The sequence below is a fragment of the Elephantulus edwardii genome, unplaced genomic scaffold (genome assembly GCF_000299155.1).
Source record: "Elephantulus edwardii isolate Elephantulus edwardi_28Jun2011 unplaced genomic scaffold, EleEdw1.0 scaffold00161, whole genome shotgun sequence".
Classification (NCBI taxonomy): Eukaryota; Metazoa; Chordata; class Mammalia; order Macroscelidea; family Macroscelididae; genus Elephantulus; species Elephantulus edwardii.
The window spans coordinates 896,289-920,085 of record NW_006399911.1 but is presented as its reverse complement, the minus strand read 5'-3'; the positions used below and the strand labels follow the sequence as shown (position 1 = coordinate 920,085).

Sequence of the window (23,797 nt, the reverse complement as noted above, 5' to 3'; positions counted from 1 at the left end):
GCAACAATGAATGAATGAGAACCCAAAATCTTTGTAAATGTTCATTAAAACGAATAAAATTTAATTATAATTTTTAAAAAAGTTAAAAAAAAGTTTGCATGTGTATTTATTTGGTTGATTCAGGATAGGGCAAGGATCAGAACTTAGTTATAGGGTTGCTATGAGTTGTAGCCCATTCTGTGGCATGGAAGGGGAAAGAGGGACAGAGACACACACACACTAAGAGAAAGGGAGACACACACACACACAGACAGGCAATCTCCTCCTGTGCAGTTTACAGCCTCTGAAAACCCAATGAAGGGCGGCTCTAAGTTGATTCAGACTCAGTGGCATTGAGTTTTGAATACACATACGTCAGCACGGCCTCCGTGGACTATAGCACCACAGCTCCCCTCATTATGAACTAGACAGAATAAAACACATCATAAAAAGGCCAACTCTAAGTGAAAAGAGACTTATTGAGTTCCTGATTCTCATTTCCACGTGAACTTAGGATTTCATGAGCCCTGTCTTTGACACAGCCACATCGTTTATATCTAACGGACTTTTTGGGGACAAGGGTAAGAACTGAATCTTGAACTATATAAAGAATGGTGAAGATAATAAAACCTTTTCTTCTAAATGATTATTATGAGAGCTTATCTCTTCAACGGTATTTAACAAATATGTGCTAAACGACTACTACTAGAGTATAAGTTTTGGAGATGTTATTCTATCAGTAAGTAAGAGAACTGTCCCTTCTGGGTACTCTTCTGCATGCTGTAGTGACACATCAGAAAAAGTCTACTAGATAATCATTAATGGTTTCTGTATTATACACTTGAGATAAAGATGGATACTCTCCTCCTACATGATCTATAGCTTCTGAAAATCTACTGGAAGGTCAGCTATGAGCCATTTCCAATTGGACTGCAATCAGCAGGTGAGTATGCCATGCACTATTACCTGTTCCAGCTGTTTCTGAACCATGCTCTGCTGCTCGGTAACATGCTTGAGCTGTTCCGCATCCTCCTCTGGGAACTCACGCCCAGCTTTCTTGGCGGTACGCTGCTTAGCTGAAAGAGCTTTCTTAGATTTTCTGTGTGCACCGATTTGTTCTTCAAGGTATTTCTGCTGCATCTGAAGAAGCTGCTGGGTCTCCTGAAGCCATTCTTCATACTGTTTACGTTGTGAATCATCTGAAGAAAAAAAAAATCCATGTTAATTTTTTAAAAGTTCCAACATTATTAAAGTTACACAAATCCATTTTAAAGGAAATGTAGTTGCACCATAACCTTTGAAAGTCAAATTACAATGTACATTCTTAAAATACTTAACATTTCTAACTAGTACAAATCCAATTTCAGAAAAGCAGAAAACTTTTATCTACTGAAATTATTTTAACTAATCAATTACCAAAAACTAATTCACAACTCAAAACTAAGTTATAACATCATATTAATTCAATTTAATAGGTATTGAAGAGACAATTTTCTCAACAAAACTAAGACATAGTCTAGTAAGGCATGAGTTAAGAAATCATGTTTCATGCTAATTTTCCTTAGTTTATAAGATATTCCTATTTCTTTATAGTGAAGAAAGGCCCTATGCAGAAAGAAACCAAACGTTTTAGAAAGGGACTAATTCTATGTTTTATTTAGAGAAAATTTAGAGGTTGAAAACACTGGTAATATTTTATCAATTTTTATAATTTATAGATCTACATACAGGTAAAGGAAGGTAGTAATTAGGGGAAATTTTTTTTCATTTTTATTACTGCCATTAATATCTAGACAGATATAATTATCTCTATTCATCTTACTTTTTTTTTCTTATTTGTAAAGGTACTGCCCTAACTTCGAAAAAAAAAAATCAGCTACGGTATTGAACTTGTGATATACCTTCTGACTCACTACAAAGACAGATAAACGAAAGAATACAATCATAGGAAGGCTGAAAAATAACATCAATGTAATAAAATATTGTTATACATTAAGAATCCAACCAAAGCCAATGGGCACAATAAAGCTAGAAAAAGCCAGTTGGTTACAGTAGTTTCCTGTTTAAAATGCAAATATATTTATGTATATATTCAAATTATAATGATAATTAACAGAGGGGGGATTTTAAAAGGTCAGACTTTGGGTTTGTTCCTAAACCCAGAAGTTCCAGTATATGTAAGAACATAGAATCTAATCTATAAATTTGAAGAGTATTTTTCAAGAACAGGCTTTTTCACAAGATTTCAGAAGTTCTGCTTCTGGTAGAATGAGACCTACCGCAAGGAAAGCCTTTCTGGTTTCTGGAACCAGGAGAGCAGAGGTGAGCAAAATGAAAAATAATGGTGAAAAAAAAGTTAGCTAAACAGTCTGAAGATTTCAGAAAGGTTTAGATTGGGGAGAACTTAGTAAAAACTATCTTGAACCATCTTGGATCCCTGAAAATAACTAAAAAGGGTTCAATGGCACATTGCATACTCGATCTTCACACCATGCTGCTAAACCCAACTTATTTATATGTATATTTCCCTTTGTTTTCCCATTCAGGGTCCTTTTCACTTTTAGGAAGACAGGCTTTAGAGTGAGAAGTGGCCCAGTTTTATAGACAATAAAGTACTCAATCTATAATATTAAAAAAATAACTGCAACAACAATATTGAAGATAACTGGGAAGATGATTGCTCTATATTAAAATATTTTATTTCTATCTATAAATCTTCATGCATGGGGGGGGGAACCAAATGAAAATACATGCCTTGAAGAAACGACAGCCTAATAGGACAGTGTAGTTTGGTAAAGATGAGGGCTCTTATGCCTAAAATATCACGTCTAAACTAACTACTTGTTTTCAGAAGAATACAAATATAGTGCAAACAAGCAATCCCCAGAATATATATGACTTATTAGATTTATACTTACTGACAAAGCCTGGACCAAAATTTGGAGGATTAGGCCTAGAAATCTGATGTGTTATACTGCCATCCTAAAATAAGTAAAATTTATACATAGGTTTATTCCACATTTCAGTTAAAGGGGAAAATAATTTTTTCAAATTATGGGGAGAAAAAAAGAAATGGAGGAGGGTAAAAAATAACCAAACAAACTTTGATTTCCTAAAACTAATCATTAAAGTGTGGATTTACATTAAAAAGAGTGAATTTAGTGGCAACAACTTAATTTCTGAAAATTTATAACTATGTCCGCACTACTGTATTTTCTAGGTTTCAGCTAAATAAGAATTACATTTAAGGCAAAGGATTAGTCATTAGAAATATAATTTTAGGGTTATAATTATTTGCTAACAGGAATCTACAGAGATTCATGTCTCCATTCACTTTTTGATAAAGTTTATCTGATTTCATTTGTATTTAGACTCATTTAAACCAAGTTTTTACTCTACAGCACAAAGGTTTTCATGATTACTATTTCTAACATGCATAAACATCAAAATAAAAACCAAAAATTACTAGTCTTATTTTCCAGTTGAATGTCATATGTATCCCAATGTAACTGAATAGTTTTAAATTTCACAATTTTCTAACGAGGTCTGATAAATTTACCCAGTTGTTTTAAGTTTTTTAGACAGTATAATGATTATAATAATTGCTGTTACTATAATCTGTGTGCAATCTTTATGGTATTATAAAACAATTGGTATACAGAGCATAAACCAGAGTCAAAGAATGTGGCGAACATCAGAGAGTAAAGTCAGAGTTGGGATTTTAAAAGAGTCTATATAGAAAACCAACAACAAAGTTTATGCTTTGCCCCTTATATCAGAAAGTATCTACTTTAAATTATGAAAAGAAAACCATTATTAGCATAGAAAACTTGAAGCATAACTGCCAGGGCAGAGAGAAATTTGAAAAAGGCATATAGTATGAGCTTTATCTTTTTTCCCCCACCATAAAAGCTTCCCCAAAATATTCAAGGAAATACAGAAGAAAATATTATATGGAAGGAGCACTTCTACTTTCCTAACCATTGCTTAACATTAAGAAATATACTTTTTTTTTTTAAATTACATCTAAATCTATTTACTGTAAAATATTACAATAACAAACCAAGCCAAAACTCCTAAACCAAAATCAAAATACCTTTAGCAATGAATTTTCCTTACAGTTATTTTCCACTTCACGTGTACAGGTCTATTCAGAAATCACAGTTAATCTTTTTAAAACCTAAAATGTCTTTCCTTTTTTTAAAAAGAGAGGAATTCCTTTCTGCTGAGCCAATAATGAATTTGGCAGAGCACTAAGCCTCTCATCTCTTTCTAGACGTGGCCTTACTGTACAAAGTTGCTAAGAACCTTAGAGCATTCTAGACTGGATCAGTGGTTATAAGCAGAATTACCTGATTCATAGCTTGTGGTATGAGACTCTGGCCTTCACTGTTTTGGGTTCCAGTCACTGACTGAGCCATAAAGGGGAATCTGCAAAAAGGAAACACTAAGTATCAAAGAGGAGCATTCAGAAGTTATGTTCTATGCTTAATGCTTTTCTGCTGCAGGAAGATGAGAGCAGTATGTCTTCCTCACCAAAAACACTTTTTTTTAATGTAGTAAGCACATTTAGCCTTCACTGTATGAAGTTTATCTTAAGTGTTCTCTCAGTATCTTCATTTTACTTACGAACAAAGGAACAAGCAGAGACATTAAGAGATTACTACTTCTTAATATTATCCACTACCTTGTTAAATATCACACAGTTTTTAAGTGGGGATTACTACCTCCACTTTTTTGAAGCACCTGACAGAAGAATAAACAGTATGCATTATATATGATGAGTTTATCAGAATGAACTTAACTGGTATAAATATGATGATGACAGCAAGGTTCTACTTCCAAGGCCCACATAAATAAATCAACTGTTAATAAATGCTAATCATCAGAAAGCACTGTTACTTCAATGATGCATCTTAACCATTTCTAGAGTATCTCAACAGCAAAACTAAAAACACAAACTCTTATAGGTTTTGACATTCTTTGATATATTGCTTTATTTTAAGTTGATGTAGTTTGTTTTTAATCCTATAATAATCTACATTTCTATTCCCCTCTCATTGATATTGCTCTGTTTATTCAATGAGAGAGGATCTTTTATTACATATTCTAGTTGAAAAGTAATGTAGTAAAATTTATGGTGTTTACCAAAAACATAGACAAACAGACACTACATCTGGATACTCCTGTTAAGGAGATCTCTACCGGAGCCAAAGGACTTGCATTTTTAAGAAATCATCAGATAATTCAGATAGTGGTACAAGATGAAAGTCTGAGACAATTCCTTATGGTATCAAATACATCTCGAGGGAATAAATACTTCTTAAAGGAATAAATTTTAGAAGCACGTAATCCTATAGTCCTTCTTAAAGCACAATTCCATTTTTCCTGTTAATAATGAAAAGACATATAAACCCTTCCAACTCCTAAATCTCAAACGTTCTATTTACTCCTGTTTTTTTTTAATTCCTTGATTCAAATTCAGTTTGTGGATATTTTATTTTAGAGTTGAATTCACAATTGCCTTTATGACCTAGTATCTTTCTTATAATGTTCTAACATTTCCCCTCTGTGTAGTTTTTTTGATGGGAGAGAAAAACCAAAACCCTTTTATTAAATTCACAAATCAAATAATCTTTCCTTCAAAAATCTCTGTAGATGTTCACTGAAATGAAAAATAAATAAATTTAAAAAAAAGTCTTTAGTTTCTTCTTATTTTTTTAAAAATATTCATCTGTGGAGTGCCTGATCCAAGACATAGTCTTTGTAATTACTTGCTATGCATCAGAGAGCTGGACAATGACTGAGGATGACAAAGGAAGAATTAATGCCTTTGAGTTGCTGAAGAAGTGTCTTGAACCTACCATGGACTGCTAAGAAAACAAACAGGTCTATCTGGGAGAGAGTGAAATCAAGTTTCTCCTTGGAGGCTAGGATTTTGAAGTCTGTCTTATATCCCCCAGGCATGTATGTAGCCAAGGAGGGAATGATTCTTGGAGAAGGATATCATGCTCGGGAGGGTGGAGGGACAGCGCATGAAAAGAAAACCCCAGATAGGATGTATTGATACAATAACTGGAGCAATGGAGGTAGTTATGTTGCAATCAGTGAGACTGGCTCAGGACAGGGCAGGTTTCAGAGCTGTTGTCCACAGGGTCGTTTTGAGTTGTGACTCGATGGCACATAACAACATCATCATTCAGGATGAAAGATCTGTCCTAATTTCAAACTCAACTCATTGTCTTTGAGTCAGAACTGACTCATAGTTGACCCTTCACTAGGTTTTCAGACTATAAATCCCATGGGGAAGACTGATTATCTTTCTTGTGGTGGATATGAACCATCTGCCTTTAGGTTGGCAACACAACTCCTTACTCACTAGGGCAGCAGAACTCCAATACATATGATATCTCTAGTTAGCATTATCCATTTTAAGGGAGCTCATATTTAAATACTTTAGATTTCCTGACCAATCATGCTGCTCCTCCAAATCTTATTATGCTGTTTTATTTACCTTAAAACTGGTAATTATTTACACAGCATATACATCTGATCATTTTGCAACCAATAGATATTATTCATTTCCAAAATACAGGCTTTAAGTTTCAATGTGTTCTATCTAGGAACAAAGAATAATTTTGAGTATTTAATGCACAGAAGAATGAGAAACATTTTCACCTACCTATTCATAACCATTGGTGGCATGCCCATATTGTTTTGTGCCATTACTTTGTTTATGCCTTTGAGGGCTACCATTTTGGCTTTCATTATAGGATCTGTAATTGCATCAAAATCTAAAGAAGAAAAATTTTAAAGTTACTTACTTAAATAGTAAAATGGTAGAACATTTTTTATCCTAAACTTAATTTCATCTCAGTAATTTATAAGTGAAATATACTTCAATACCTTCCTCTTAGAAGAATTAGTTTCTTAAAATTAAGAATATGGCAATAATCAAAGTAAAATAATTTTTCATTCAAATTTTCATTATGTTTAGAACTACTTTTTAAGTAATGTAGCATCATGACTGAAAAACTGTAGTTATTTCCAATATAAAGGAAGGAATTCTATTACTTAGCACTCTTAAAGAGTTCAGAGAGAATACTGAAAAGACCTCTTTTGAATACTGGTAACATTAAGATCATTTTCGGGTAGAAAAAATACTACTTAATAAAAATAACAGTACCATTAATAATGGGATTGAATAAAGTCTGCAACTTAGAGTTCTGAGTCTTTGGATTTACCTGAAAGTTAATAATTGCTTCCATTTTAAAGCTCAAAGAGGAACAAACAAATAAATTTTATTAGTGCACTACTGCAAACATAATTTTGACTGTTATCTTATAAGGATACCAAGTACCAGCCTAATGCTCATACTAATTGCAGCTGAGACTCAAGTAAAGTCCTACCAATGTTAGGGAAGAAGGGTTCTGCTCGCTGGCGTATCATGGCTTGCATCTTTCTTTGCTGCTGCTGTTCTTGCCTCTCTTGATCCAAAAGATCCTGTAGAAGGAGAGGCTGCTCTTCCAGAAGGAGGGGCCTCTCTCTATTCTGCTGGGCTAATGTCTGATGAACCATTAGCTGTTGAGGTCCAGACATGCCACTGGTACCAGACTGACTTGTCAGAGGCACTGTTTGATTTGTAGATTTTCCTGTCCCAAAACTGTGACTTGTTGATGGACCCTGAACAAGTCCTGGATTTACCTGCATACCCTGAGAAAAAGTATGGTTTACCCTAGAGACTACTGCCACACTGGAATTCATAGCATTATCCAAGGCATGACCAGGTGGAGTCACTAACGCAGGAGGTAAGTTTGACACCTGATTGGATGGTGAGGCTGGCAAAGTTGGTGGAGGAGATCCCAGGGGCCTAAGGTCTGAATTATCTGACTTTTCATTAGCAAGTAAACTTGAGAGAACAGGAGTTGAGGCAGTCACACCACAAGAACTTATCCCATCTTCAGCAGGTAGCTGGGTAGGTCTTTGAACACTTGTGTTGGAGTCAGCAGCTTCCTGATTAGCTTTCTCAGGCAAATCGGGATTACAAGGTTGCAAAGAAGCCTTTTCTCCATCACTAAGATCTATGTTAGTAGAAGCCTGTGAGCAGGCCATGTCAACAGTACCTTTACCCTCACTTTTCTCAATTTCATACTTGGTTTCCTCTTTAGAATTTGGAGACAGTACTTCTGTTTTTATCTCACTGGTGACTGTGGACTTCTTCTGCGGAGACTGTTTATCAGGAAGAACCAAAGTGTTGTCTTCTACCTCCCTTTTTTTTGATTCAATGGACATGCACTGATTATCATCAATTGGGACATTAAGGTCTAGCTCTTCATTAAACATGCCTTTTTTATCTCCTAAGTCAAGTTCTGGATCTGTATATGCAATGAGATCAAATTCTCCTGATCTCAAGAGGTCATCCAAGTTGGGGTCATTGGTTTCCAAATTACCTAAAGTATCCAATTCATCTCCCTTTCCATCCTCTGTAACCAGATTTAAATTTTCAAGGTCTTCATCATCTAAGTCTTTGACTTCAACTCCCTCAAGGTCTTTGACATCTAGTTCTTTAACAGATGGGTCAATAGAGTCAAGTTTCTCTTCAATACCATCAGAAGACTGGTTGGTTATCTGTAAATTATCAGCTGTTGTTTCAGCTGGAGTAGATGTTGACAAAGGTGTAGATGTTGATAAGGAAGCCTCTGAAAATTCACTGCCTAATGGCTGACTAAGAGACCTCACGCCCACAGAGGGGGGAACAGGACGACTTTGCTCTTGCTGTGATGGTGGCACTTGCTCTAAATTTGGATGCATAGGTAGTTGATTAGGTAGACTTTGGGGAGGCCGTCTCATGGGATCTGTGGGTCTAGGGCCTGGAAAATCTGGCCGAGGGATGAAAGATGCATGTCTTGGATGAGAGGATGCCTCTACAGTGGGGCCAGCAGGAGTACCGAAGGGCAGACGTGGTCTTCCATCAGGTGTCCTATGCCTCAACTCAATGAATGCTTGGCCCAGGATGTTATGCTGCTGAACAGGCAAATTTTGTGGTGGATAATGCTGAGCAAGTCCAACTGGATTATTCACTTGTGAATTATTTAAAGGCCTAGGCATATCAATAGATATGGATCTTCTGAGCTGTGGAGGTACTCCAGATCCTTGCATTTGCTGAGGCGGCACAAGGAAGCGCTCCGGACTGGAGAGAGAACCATGACTACTTCCTGAAAATCCAAATCTAAAGGAAAAAAAAAATTCAAACAGTTAATTTTAGAGATATAGTATTAAGATTGTAGGTTTCTGTTAAAGGGAAGGCACCAAGTACTGTTGTCAAATACAACAGAAAAACCAAAATATCCTTAGAAAGTACTCATATGCAAGTAAATTCTGCAGAATACCCTTTAATATTCTTATTTGAGCTCTAAAGGTTACAATCTGTCAGATATTATGTCACTAGTCAGATGGAATTAACTATTCCTCTGAAGTTTATGATTAAGAGTTCATTCATTTCCTTTTCTCCCCTACTTTGAGGGTTCTATGGAAGAATTTGGTTTGGGGAATGACTGAGCTATGGTAGGAGGTCTGCTAAATTACATTAAGAGACTTAGAAGCCTCAGAGGTTAAAAAGATCAAAGATGTAAGCTTGAAAGGAATGAGAATGATAGATGGAAATATGAGATAAAGGGTATCACTTATAAAAATTTAGTAAATGAATATACTATAGGATTATATTTATTACTTATATTCTATTTATAAAAATAAAGCAACAGACATAACAAGGAAAAGACAAAGAGAACAGTAAATGCAGAACATGAGCTATGTATTAAACTAAAAACTATTCTGAGGACTTATTTAGATACTAGAGTTAGGACTGAAGTTTGGTTTAACCTTTCTAAGAGCCATTACAAAAAAGGAAATTAGGTCATAAGGAAAAACTTCCCTTTAAATTTGCAAACTTCAACAAATATTTATACTGTAAACTAAAAGAGTAAGTATTTTAAAATTAATATTATGAAATAGGGCAATTATCTCTAAGGACATCCTGACTTTGGAAGTTTAACTGTACATAGTAGTGTAGTTGCATTGTAAAGGGTATGATTTAACTAGTACTATAAATGATATTACAGCTACAACTTAATGTTAATATACTTAATACTGTATTTCCCAATTAATGCAGAATAGGATATACAGTTCCTAATAGTTCATAAAGAAGAAAGTGACTTACAGGGAAAGAACTGTCATCTCTTTAACAGAAAATAAAGTTTATAATTACAACTCTGAGATACATAGAATTTTATCATCTCTACCTTTCATCTATTAACAATTTAAATCTACTTGGAAATTTTAACCATTTACCTAAATCCATGAGGTCGCATTCCCATACCAGCAACATCAGGATAGGGGCCGTGCTGATCCTTTGGGAAAACAGCGTATCTAGGCCCCAGAGGCGGGACAACAGGAGGCCTAACGTTCCCAGGATAGGGAGGTGGAGGTCTGGTAAAAGCCTGGTTGACATTCTCTGGTTGCCAGTGTTGAAGGGGCCCTGGATGAGGCACTACCGGTGAATCCTGTGACCCCTTCTCCTGTCGACCAGCAATTTTCTTCTGCTGTTGCTGATGAAGGATGATTTCACGTAACTTTTGTCGCTGAATAGGAAGGGGGGAAAAAATCACTGATATTTCTGATAATGACATGAAAAAATGCTAACGTTTTGTGAGGAACCCTGATGGTGTGAAAGTACTCTGCTGCTAGATTTGAGTCTGATCAAGAGCGATGAGGTTTTGATAAAACCCTGGCAGTCTGCTTCTGTAAAGACTGTTGCTGTTTTGTGCCATCCAGTAGGATGCAGTTAACTACATGGGAGGGGACTGATTATCCTTCTCCCACGGAGCAGCTGGTGGACTCGAACCGTGTGCCTTTGGGATTGCAGTGCAGCTTCTTGTCACTAGACCACCAGAGCATTTTCTGGTGTTCTGGTGTAAATAAAATTATAGCCAAGAAAACCCCATAAGGCAGTTCTACTCTGTCATGTGTGGTCACCACAAACTGGGATCAACGTGACAGTACCTAACAAAAATGCTTTCATAGTATGATGTTTAAAATATTCAAATGATTCACAGCTTGATAAAACACTAGTTATACTTAACTCAGGAAGCTCTGGTAGCCTAGTGGTAAGGAGTTGCACTGGCAACTCAAAAGCCTGTGGTTCAAATCTACCAGCTGCTCCATGGTATAAAGATAGGCAATCTCTTCCTTTATTAATAACTACTTTGAAAACATGCTAGAAGGGCAGCTATTGGTTAATTCTGATGGTATAGTAACAACAATACAATTATTCAACAGATTATCTAAAAGAAATTGATGATCTAAATCTTTTCCCTTGCCAAAAAGAAAACTAAAAGGATTCAATTTAATATTTCCCTATGAATTTAATAAGACAGAAATCAGATATACAGACTAAATCTAATTCAGTCAGTGTTAAATTTACCAATTTTCTTCTTCTGCAATATGAATTCTATAGCATAAACATATTTGATGAAATAAGTGGACGTTTTTGCGAAATACATAAAGTATCTAAGAACTTATAGCATGTTTACCTGTCTCAATTTCTCTGTGTCTGCTTGAGTCATATTGATGGTATTCGGAGTATCAGTTACACCTGAAGTTGGTACAGGTCCAGGAATTTGGGAGACACTAGAAAATGGTTGAACTTGGGAATTCAGGGGAGAGTTTGACGATGCATTAAAGCTCCCCTCTGAACCAGGCCTTGGATGATCAGTGACATCATGAGTCACTTGACTTGTCCCAAAAGAGTCTGGCTGAGTTCTTGGAGTCACTGGAGACTGGTCATAGGGATCATGGGCAGCAGATGGGGAAACACGGCTAAATGTGTCTATCAGACTAGATCCGGGTGGCCTAGGAGTTTGGGAACACGTATCAGGTGGCCTTACCAAAGGGCCAGATAAAGGTGGTCCTCGATTTTGTGCTGCATGCAGGAAAAGATCTTGGTTTGGCATGAGGGCTGGTCGTGTCATTGAGGATCTCGTAAAACTCTCTGGAATTCTTGGCCTCGGTGTTGCTGGTGGCTGAGAGTAAGCAGCAGGAATTCCAGGTCGAGGTGTTCCAGGTGGATGTGCATATGGATCAGAATGTCTCTGAGTAGTTGCAGATGGAACAAACAAGTCTGTCTGTGTAGATGGCCTTGGAGTTGGTGGCTGTTGACTATACGGATCAATACTGGTGGGTCGGGGAGTTCTAGGAGGTTGAGAATAAGGGTCGGGATTGGACCGAGCTGTTCCTGAGGATTGGGCATAAGACTCTACAACAGGTCGTGGAGTTCCTGGAGGCTGAGAATATGGGTCCTGAGATATTGGTCTTGATATGGTTCCAGACTGGGAAAAAGCCCTTGAAGGATGAGTAAAAGAGTCATTCACTGCTGGATGTGGAGTGAGGGGAGGCTGGCTATATGGATCACTAGATTGGTTAAGGGAAAAACTATCTATAGGTCTTGGTGTTAAAGCAGGTCGTTCATAAGGGTCAACAGACATTCGTCTTGGTGCCTGTGACACTGATATATAAGGGTCCTGGGAGGACGGAGGGGGCTGCATTGGAGTCTTAAAGGGTCCAGGAGCACTTTCGAGAGGTGCTGGTGTCAACAAAGGTCGCGCATATGGGTCAGGGACCCGCTGTCTCTGAAACATATCTGTCCTCGGAGATGGTTTAGTAAAGGGGTCACTACTTCCAGATGGTATTGAACCTTTTGCAGTTTGCTCTGAAACTACAGGAGATCTGGGGAGGCCCAAGGGTTTGGGAAACTGATCTGTCATCACAGGTCTAGGTGTGTCCGGAGGTTTTGCATAGGGGTCGCTATTTGTTGTGGAAGAACACAAATCTCTAACTGGTGACGGCCTACTGGCTATTGGTTCATTTATCTGAATAGGCCTAGATACTGATGATAATGGCACACAGCTTTCCACTGTTGTAAGAGAATTTCTTCTGGGAAAATTATGGCCCACTGGAGGTGGTCTAGGGGTACCAACCATTTTGGCGTAAGGATCCACTGGAGAAGGTGGTCGAGAGTTAGAAGATCCAGGGGAGAACATCTGCGGTGAAGGGGACAGAGCAGACTGAGACTGAGAAAGAGTGTCCTGAATGGGAATCCGGGAAGGGGTCGCAGGGGGAGGTGGAGCTTGTGGTTTGACAAACACATCATCTGAAGACGAAGAAGTAGGGGTGCCAGGTAGCTGTTTTGTAAACAGGTCTTTATGGAATGACTGTGCCGGAGACATGTTTCCATTGCCGGGCTGAGGAGTCAAGGGACTCTGGATCCCACTGCTGGGTGTATCTGAACCAGACTGTGTCAGAAGATGCTGAGAACTGAACTGCTGCTGCTGTTGCTGTTGCTGCTGCTGCTGCTGCTGCTGCTGCTGCTGCTGCTCATTCTTGACCTGCTCAAGTTTCTGAGTGGCTTCAATTTTAGCCTGCTGCTTACTTTTCTGACGCATTTGCTGTTGAAATAGTAAAGAAAAATCATATAGTGAAAGAGGGAAATAACCAAGCCGGAGGAAAAAAGCAATAGAAGAAGAATGAGTTTGATATTATTAACAAGCAAATTGGGTTTTTATTAGATTATGTATTCCCAAAGGATGCCATTATTCATCATCACTGTGCTTAGAGCACTATACTGCTCATAATAATTCAATGAACTTTCTGAATCCACTTATAAGATTTTAATAAGCAACAAGTCTATTTTTCATCAAAATTTCTTGCTTTATGAAGAACTGTATCTTAATGATGTAACTAAGTATATTTAATGAATGATACTACTCATCTAAAAGCAAAACTTCACAATTTACAAAAGCAAATCATCCAAAATTTTACATACCTGCCTAAATTTCCATTCCTGTTCATGTTCTGATTCTCTTTGCTTTAATGGATCTTTAAAAAGGTCTGAATCTATACGGGAGCTGGGATCGATGCTATCCTGCTGTTGCTGCCTTTTCATGGAATCATTTGACATCTGTACTTTATTAATGCGTAAAGCAGCTCTATTATCTCTGGCTTTTTGCTTGGGGGAGAAAAGAGGAAAAAAATTATCTTCTAGTATGCAAGAACATGTTTTAAGAAAAAACACAAAACTTACAGTAAACTTTATGACATTAAAAACAGGGCAAGAAGAGCATGGGTTAAAAAGCTGAGATATTATCCATGGGTTTTGTAACCTTTTCTATGAAAGGTGCCCATACTCTAATCCATCTTTATCACAGATCATGCAACTTATTTTTAGAGAGCACATTTCCACCTACGTGTCTGCAACAAGTGGAGATCCCAGGGATAAGCTAACATTTTCATTCTCATTTTCTGGACAGACATTTATAAAATGCAAGAGTTAATACCCTTTTAATTTAGAGAAAAATAAAATAGCAAATCTCTCCTTCAAATCTGAAACTTGTAACTGTGGAACTTAATATTAGAAGATATTCAGAAATACTAAAAACAGTCTGTCATTATCTTACCAAAGTCAAGGTAAAAGAAGATAAAGCATATAATTTAAAAGAAAAAAAAAAGAGAAGCTATATCCAAGCAAACTTTATCACTTAAAAATATACGTGCTAAAATCAAGCTGGAAAAAAACCTTGTTTAATAACAAAGATTTCATGTGCTTTAAAATGAAAGTAAAGAACTGACTCCAACTGAGAATCTTAATTTGACTCTGAAACAATTCACTATCCGAACTGTAAACCTTATATAGTTACCATAATAATTTTTAGCAAATATTATGTTTGAAGAGGTCTTACAAGTGTCTATATTTGTCCTTTCTGATGCACAAAAGTTCTCTACTGAACTAAGTTAGACAAGAGCTTATTATAAACAAAACTGAAGCACATTAATTAAGCCTCTATGGTTAGTATTCTTCTGAAAAGACAAATGTTTAAGTGAAATGAACTAAACATGCATACAATATAGCTGATTTTCAATCCATAATATCCTTCATTAACTATCTTAATAAATGTCATGCTCCTATGTGTGATGATTTAGGAAGTCATTATAAAAGTTTCTGCTGTTCAGGTATTAGCACCTACTTTCTGCAAGAGAAAAAGAATTTTTTTTTCTCTCTCCACTAGCCATGTATAAAGATATAAATACACAGAAGTTTTTAAAATACCACATATGGTGCTCTTTCCTGTGAGCTTGCTTTTCTCCACAATTTAGCAATCTGCTTCACTCTGGTAGTCCAGTCTACAACAAAGAACACAGTATACACTTATAGAACCATGGTTTTGTTTTGTTTTTTTTTAAATTGCTGACAATTATTTGATTCAGGTCAGGGTTTCTTATCAATTACTTTTATAGTAATTTGTATGTTGTTGGCATCTGCTGTGGAGTTGGAATTGACTCATAGTTGACTTTCCAGGGGGTTTTCAGAGACAGTAAATCACAAAGGAGGAGACTGCCCATCATTCTCCTGTGGAGCAGCGGGTGGCTCTGAACTGTGTGCCTTTGGGATTGCAAAACAGTTGTTATTTTTCAGGCCACCTATATGAGGTTTATGGCACAATACAGAGTCTCTGGCACAAAACAGGTCAAAATACTCATTTTTCTGAATGAAGTATCACCTTAGTCATAAGTTTTTTAATTGTTAAATTAAAACTGGAAGATGCTGAGCAATAAAAAATGTTGGAGATGATCAGGTTGGCTCAGGATAGAGTGGGGTTCAGAGCTGTTGCACATATGCATCTCACTAGTATTTGAGTAAAATAAGAACATGGAAAAGACATTATTTCTAGGTATTTCCATGAAATTTCAGTTTTATGACAGCATATAAAATGTAGTTGAAATTAAGACTCAAGGACAACTGCAGAAGAGATTATGCTATATTTTAAAAAGAAAGTAAGCTAAGTGTTCAAACATCAATAGATAAAATGGAAATCAACTGAGTAACCAACAGACTTGAAACAGTATTTCATGAGGTTCTAGAATCAGTTTGTATCATGATTTAAAGAAAAGGCTTTTTAAAAAAATGCACCTCTACTGAAGGACAAACTACATTGATGCAAATGCAGCATTTATTTATTTAAATAAATAAAAATACCTTTAACATTCAGAGAAGAGCCAATTAATTCTACTCAAGATATTTCAGAATATAGAAAAAGGTAGAACACTCTTGAATTGACTCTATGAAGTAAGCATAATGCTAACAAAGTCAGGAAAATTATTGACCAATATACCTTATGAATAAATGCAAAAATTCCCAATAAAACTGTAGCCAGGGGGTGGGGTGGGCAGGGAGAAAAATGCAACAATGAATGACCGGAAATCCTAAGTCTCTGTAAACTGTCATTAAAATGAATAAATAAAAAACTCCAAACAAACAAACAAACAAACAAAAACCAAACCCCTAAACAAAAACCTTTAGCCAATAGGTCACAGCATTATATGGCTTTTTGTTGGTGTGGTTTTTTTAAAATTTTTAAAAAAAATTTATTTTGTTGTTGAATTGGATCCTATTGGCACAGGAGATTGCCTCTCCTTCTCCAGCGAAGGAACTGGTGGATTCAAACCACACGCCTTCGAGACTGCACCACAGTTTCAAATATGTAAAAAATCACCCAATGTAATTAAGTGGGATTTATACCAGGCATGTAAGAGTGGTTCAACACTACAAAACTGTTCTCAAATTCCTAGTCAGAGAAATAAGACCAGAAAAGGAAATAAAAGGTAACCAAATTGGCAATTGAGGAGGCAAAACAATCTCAGTTTACAGATGATTCCACACATAAAAATTCTGAAAAAAATTACTGGAAATAACTGATTTGGCTAGCAAAGTGGCTAAAGTGGGTGCAAGATTAACATAGAAGCATTTGCATTTCTCTACAGTAACAAGAATCCTGATGAAAATAAAGAAAATAATGCTATGTACAATAGCTATCAAAAAGGTGAAATACTTAGGAGTGAGTCTAATCAGAGATACAAAAGATTAAAAAACAAAAAAAATTCCCTTCCAATGTAAAACTATACAGGCTTCAGCATGGATTACTTCAACATGAAGAAAACAAAAATTCTTACAACTGGACCAATAAACAACCTCAGGATAAATGGCAAAAAACCCCTGAAGCTGTCAATGATTTAAATTCATTTAGATCCATAATCAATATTCCTGGAAGCAGTAGCCAAGAAAGTAAAGAGAGTAAAGAATGGACTGCACTGGACGAATCTGCTGTGAAAGATCTCTTTACACTTTTAGAGAACAAGAATGTCACTTTAAAGATTATGTACATCTGAACCAAGCTATAATATTTCAATTGCTTCACATGCATGTAAAACTGGACAAAGACTAAAATATAATTGATGCTTTTTCATTATGGTGTTGGTAAAAAATATTACATCTATCAAGGAAAGGAAAAAGAAAAAAAACTGTCTTAGAAAATGACACAAGGTATTGTGAGACTCAGTCTCTATACTTTAACCATATTAGCTGGAGGACCAATGAAAAAGGCTACCAAGCCTTAGCCAGCTAAGACAATTCCCAGAAAGATAGACTGATGTAGTAACTGCAATTATTGGATTAAGTAGAGACTATGAGGACGGCACAGGACTAAGCAATGTTTCACTATGTTGCACACAGGATTATTATGAGTCAGAGCTTATGCAAAGGCACCTAACAACATAAAAAAGAAAAAAAATTTACAAAATTCTACAAGAGACAATGAATGAGATCTACACCAAGAGAAAATTGCATCATGCTCACTGACAGGAAGATATAATGGTATCAAAATATCACCACTACCAAAAATGATCTATAGATGTAATGAAATTCCAATCCAGATTCAATTATCATTTCTCAAAGAGACAGAAAAACTGATTTACCAAATTTGAATGAAAAAGAAAGAATCTAGACAAGCAAAGCACAACTAAGGAAGAAAAAGTAGTAGTAGTAAGCCTTACACTTAACTGAACTCAAAACCTACTCCACATCCTCCATGTTGAGCAAAACAACCACTGGCCCAATGACAACTGGTCCAATGAAACAGAAGCGAGAATCCAGAATTAAATCCAGGCACTTAGGGACAAGACAACAGATCTTCAACAACAACAACAACAACAACAACAACAACAACAACAATGAATCCCATCAAGTGAGAAAAGACCTTAACAAAAGATGCTGGCAAAAAGCACCATTTCTACTCATTTGTAGAAAACAGGGAGAGAAAAAAAAATGCCTATCTCACACTATATATAAAAATTTAAATTGAGAAAACAAACAAAAAACCCCAAGAATTTAAATTGGATCAGGCAGACACACTCATAAAACCTAAAACTATAAAGATCAAAGAAACAGCAAGGGCAAATTTTGTTAAGGGCAAATTTTGTTGAGTAACTACTGAAGTTGTAGAAAATTGTCTATTCCAGCAAAGTAGCAAGATTAACATACAAAATCACAGAAAGAACTAGTTCAAAGTACTAATGAATCATCTGAACTTCAACCTGAGTCTAGATGAACTAGACCCCATTGCTGGCCACTCTACAAAATATAGAACAAACAAACAAAATATAAAAATGGTCAAGCTTACAGAACTGAAAGACTGATGGTGCCTCTAGCCCTCAGTCAGCCTTCAAGCATGGAGAAGTATGTGCATCTCCATGGCTCCAGGTGTAGCCAAACACCACACTGGGCTGTAAGATGAGTAAAACCACTAGGGAGGCATTCCTTCCTTGGAATAATCAACCACCTACACAAAAAAAGTGGTATTTGCCCAGGGATATTGCTCAAAGGCAGGAAGGTGTAGGACAGAAGGATTAATAAGAGGGATAAAGTGGAAAGATATCCTGTATGGACTAGTGCTACAAAACAAAATGTGTATGAATTGTAAAACCAATTCTTTTTGTAACTTCTACGTAAAACACAATTTGAAAAAAAAAGTTAATATAAAAACAATATGGAAGTGGGTTTCCTATTAAAGTTAATTACCAAAAGGGAGATTTTTGCTGGACTAAATGAAACAAAGATTTTTATGGATGAAAGAAAATTGGTAAAATAGCAATAAAACATACACAACTTACCAGGGAATTCTTCCTTTAAGTTAGGAAAATTCATATTTGTGTACAGAACTGGTGCAACTGTTGCCATTTCACCCAAAGCCTCTTCTTTCTCCCACTTCAGGGTACTTCTCTGGGTATTTGACATAGTATCATTTTCTCCTTCCATTGGAGGAGCTGAGGATGCTGTCCAAGAGCTACTAGGATCATTCAACAGTGCATTAAATGCTGGATTTTTGTCCCTGGGAAATAATATAAGAATTTTACAACCATAAAATAACTCTTAAAATAGTACAGTTAAAATACAACGTTCATTAAAACCAAAGTAAAAAGTAACATGCACGACAAATGCTGCAGAAGACTAAAAAAATGTAGTAACAGCAATACTGTGCACAATAATTTAAACACACTAATCTAGTTAAGAGGTACAAGAAAAATGACTGTGCCTTAAGTTTCCACAGAAAGACTTTTAAATACCTGGCATCAGTGTAAGGATGTTGTGCTATAGCAGAAAAAGTTCCCAGTCCAATTCCAGGAGGCAATGAATTATGTGGGAGATGAGGACTGGGTCCAATAAGGCCATTCATGAGCGGGATCCGTGAAAAAACATCTTAAAGACAAACATAATTTGAGTCAAATAGCTGTACATAACTCATTAATTCTGGGGGCGGGAGGGAATCCAAACAAGTAAAAAACATCTAAATAAAAACCTACTAACACTACACAATAGCATTAAAATAATTACACCAAAATACTGCTACGAATGGCTTAGTTATGAAATGGTGAAATATGGTTTTTAGAACTGTATTTAAGAGACCCTAATGGTACAAATGTTAAATATTTGACTACAAACACAAAAGTTGGTAGTTTGAATCCATCAGCTACTCCATGGAGGAAAGATGAAACCGTGTACTCCTATAAAGATTACACCGTGGACACAGTAAGGGGCAGTTCTCTATCCCTATATGGTTGTTACTAATTAATAAATCAGTAGTAACAGGTCTCTATGTGTACACATTTTATCAGGTTTTATTGAAAATAGAATGTGTTTGTAGGCTGAAATAGAATTTCCATTTTTATATAGATTTATTGAGATAACATATGTACAGTTTATGATATAAGGAACTGAACAGAAGATTTCAAGGTGCAGCTCAGGAAGACAAAGCCAAGTATGACAATGAAATGTACAAAGAAATGGCATCAGAAAATCAAAAGGGAACTTGTTTGGCATTTCTCAAGCTGAAGGAACGGAAGAACAAATTCAAGCCCCGGTTTCCAATAATTAAAGGATGCTATGGGCATCCATGGTGGACAGTGTTGGCTGGAGCTTCCCGACTAAATCAAGCCTGGAAGCAGGAACGGCATCCACTTCCAAAATGGCTTGCCTCCAGAAACTCTATGTATGAACAGTGCTCAGGCTGTTCGTTCATAGGGTCGCTATGAGTCATCTATGACTTGACGGCATTAAACGACAACAACAACATGGAGAGAATACTGAATGATCCAGGAAGTATCAAAACATGGCAGGCATACACAGAGTCATTGTATACACACACACACACACACAATTGGCTGACAGAGAGAAATTACACTAAACAGGCAATGGTGATGAAGGAGGAAGTTCAAGCTGCTCTGAAGGAACTGGCAAAAAAATAAGGCCCCAGAAGTTGATGAAACATCAACTGACATATTTCAACAACCAGATGGAAGTGATGTAATACCAACTGACATTTTGCAAAAAATGCAGCCCTGCATGTGTGCACCATATTGTGCCAAGAAATATGGAGGACAAACCACCTGGCCTAAAAAGACTGGAAAAGATTTATATTTATTCCTATTCACAAAAAAAGGTGATCAAACAGAGTGTGGAAATTATCAAACTGTACACCCGCAAGCAAAATCCTGCTGAAGATTATACAAAACCAACTAGAACAGTATATCAATAGAGAACTGCCAGAAATTCAAGCTGGATTTAGAAGAGGCCGTGGCACTAGAAATATCACTGCCAACGTCAGATGGCTCTTGGCTGAAAGCAAAGAGTATCAGAAGAATGTTTACCTACATGTCATTAATTATGCAAAAAACATTTAACTGTGTGAATCATACCAAACTGGTGTTAACATTGGAAAAATGGGAATCCCAGAACACTTCATTGTGCTCATGCAAAACCTGTATTTAGATCAAGAAGCTGTTGTCAGACAAAGCAAGGAAACACTGCGTGGCTCAAAATAAAGAAAGGTGAGCATCAAGGATGTGTCTTTTCTCCATACCTTTTCACTATAAACACAGAACAGATAATTTGAGAGCCTGGGGTTTAAGAGGAGAAATGTACCATCAGGATTGGGAAAGACTCACCAAAGAACTAAGTCGTACAAATGGCATAACCTTGCTTGCTAAAGGTTGAGGACAACCTGAAACATGTGTTGCAAGTGGTCAAGGGCTTAAGTCTTCAACATGGATTGAAGCACAACATCAAGAAAAAAGATTTTCACCACTAGGCCAACTGGCAATACCATGACAGATGGAAAAGAGATTGAAATTGTTAGCAATTTCATCTTGCTTGGATCCACAATCAATCAACACTCTTGGCACCAGCAGTCAGAAAATAAAAAGATGAATTGTATTGGGAAAGTCTGCTGTCAAGTACCTCTCCAGAGAGCTAAAGAGCAACAATGTCAGTTTAGAGATTAAGGCGTGCCTAATCTAGGGCTATGGTCTTCTCAATTACTTACTATGCTGGACAATGACTAAAGATAACAGAAGAATTATCCATGTCTTTGACTTATGGTGCCGATGAAGAGTACTGAATGTATTATGGACTGCCAAGGTTCAGTTAAGTCCTGGAGAGGGTGAAACCAGTTTGCTACTTGGAGAAAATGATTTTGAAACTCTGTCTTGCAGATTGTGGGCATGTTGCCAGCAGGAACCAGTCCTTGGTGAAGGACAAAGTTGGAAGAGTTGAGAGTTAGTGCAGGAGAGGAAGATCCTGGATGAGATGGATTAACAGTGACTGTAGAAATAGGGGCAGGTGTGCCCGAGGCAGTGAGACTGGCTCAGGAGGGAGCAAGGTTCAGAGCTACTGTTCATAGGGTCTCTACGGGTTGTAGTCAACTCGGCAGCTCATAACAACAATAACATGGTGGCTTTGTGGTGAGAAACTGTACTGCTAACCCAAACGCATGCAGTTAAAATCCACCAGCTGTTCCACGGAAAAAAGATGAGCAGTCTCCTGCTGTGTGATTTACTGCCTCTGAAAACCCACTGGATGGTCAGCTATTATGCACACAACAACAACAACCACCATTAAATATGTATCAGTTCTACAAGAATGCAACTTAGCAAATGCTAGTTAAGACTTTTCAGTGAAATGCTCTTTCATTTAAAATTTATAGATGTTTCTTCTATTTTCATCCTATTCCTGTTACTACAAAAAAATTGCTTATGACAAATTGACATGGTCTCTCTCAGTTCCTAAGTAACTTCCTATTAGGAATTAGGTGAAGGTTTTCTAAGATACTTCTGAACATGTAATATTTTATCTATTACCACTAATTTGGCAATTATTAAAAAGACCTACAGTTTGCATTCTGGTCACACTGGGTTTCTCTTTACATATGACCTTCCTGGTTTTGGGTTTATAATTCTGTTAAAGACAATTGGTTGGATAGCAAGAAAATGGATGCAGCCCAAATGCCAATCAACAAACGAATGGGAAGAGAAATTGTGGTAAAGTCCCACAATGCAATACTAGGCAGTACAAAGCAGCAACAATTTTGTAAATTATAACTTAGGGGAGACTAGAGAACATTTTACTGAGCGGAATACTCCAGTCACATAAGGACAAAGTGCTAAGAGGCATAGAGCAATGTTAATTAATTATATAAAATTAAAAAAAAAATAAAAATATAAAGTATGTGAACTTACATAAAACACAAAGTATATGGACAAAACATAATATATGATTATATGCAAACCAATTTTATTTTTTTTAAAAAAAGGAAATGAAAAAGAAAAAAGATAATTGGTTGGGTGGATTCCCTGCCCTATAGTCCACTTCACACACTTTGGGGGATAGTTTTATTATACAAATGCGGTGCATAAAACTCACATGGAGATTAACCAATTACTATGTCAGTTAAGTGACCATGGCGTAAAATGGAGAGCCACAGAGAGATTGAGGGGGAGCCTCACTACCATGAAGATGACCTTGAAGTCTTTCTTCTTATTAAATACTATATTTCCAGAACAAATTGAGTTCACAAGAAATCTTTATTTACTGATGAAGCTAAGACTTCAAATCTTCAGTACAGATTAAACTTTAATAAAAAGAAAGTAAAAGCTCTCACAACTAAACACTATAAAAACAGACAAAAGACGGACAGTGTTAAGGATTTCATTTTACTTGGATCTACAATCTATGCCCACAGAGCAGCAGTCAAGAAATCAAGTGCTATAAAAAAACTCATTAAGGTGTTAAAGATCAAGAACATCACTTTGAAACCTACAGCATACCTAACCAAAGCCATGATACTTTCAATTGCCTCCTGCATGTGTGTGCAGGGAGCACTGGTGCCCTAGTGGTAAAAAGGTGTGCTGCAATCCCAAAGGCATGCAATTTGTTTTTATTTTTTTTTAATTTAGGTTGTTTATTTTTCATTTCAATGAACATCTACAGAGATTTGGGGATTCCATTCACTCATTGTTGCACCCTTCTCCCCGCACAAACCCCTCCCCCCCCATTTGCTACTCTCCTTGAAAAGCAAAAGAAAAACTCCCTCATTGGTACACA

The 23,797-nt window shown here is 36.5% G+C and overlaps 1 protein-coding gene across 1 annotated transcript in view; it reads right to left on the bottom strand.

Annotated features, from left to right (window-relative positions):
• The window catches only part of KMT2C (lysine (K)-specific methyltransferase 2C), a 187,666-nt gene that overhangs the window by 85,461 nt on the left and 78,408 nt on the right, over nucleotides 1–23,797 (bottom strand). Inside the window, exons 19-29 of the mRNA XM_006895137.1 lie at nucleotides 19,486–19,618; nucleotides 19,033–19,250; nucleotides 15,137–15,210; nucleotides 13,856–14,038; nucleotides 11,568–13,478; nucleotides 10,327–10,616; nucleotides 7,389–9,208; nucleotides 6,662–6,773; nucleotides 4,332–4,410; nucleotides 2,898–2,961; nucleotides 946–1,178 (exon numbers count right to left, since the gene is read on the bottom strand). Coding sequence (XP_006895199.1) covers nucleotides 946–1,178; nucleotides 2,898–2,961; nucleotides 4,332–4,410; nucleotides 6,662–6,773; nucleotides 7,389–9,208; nucleotides 10,327–10,616; nucleotides 11,568–13,478; nucleotides 13,856–14,038; nucleotides 15,137–15,210; nucleotides 19,033–19,250; nucleotides 19,486–19,618 — 5,117 coding nt within the window. The remainder of the gene's footprint in view (nucleotides 1–945; nucleotides 1,179–2,897; nucleotides 2,962–4,331; nucleotides 4,411–6,661; nucleotides 6,774–7,388; nucleotides 9,209–10,326; nucleotides 10,617–11,567; nucleotides 13,479–13,855; nucleotides 14,039–15,136; nucleotides 15,211–19,032; nucleotides 19,251–19,485; nucleotides 19,619–23,797) is intronic.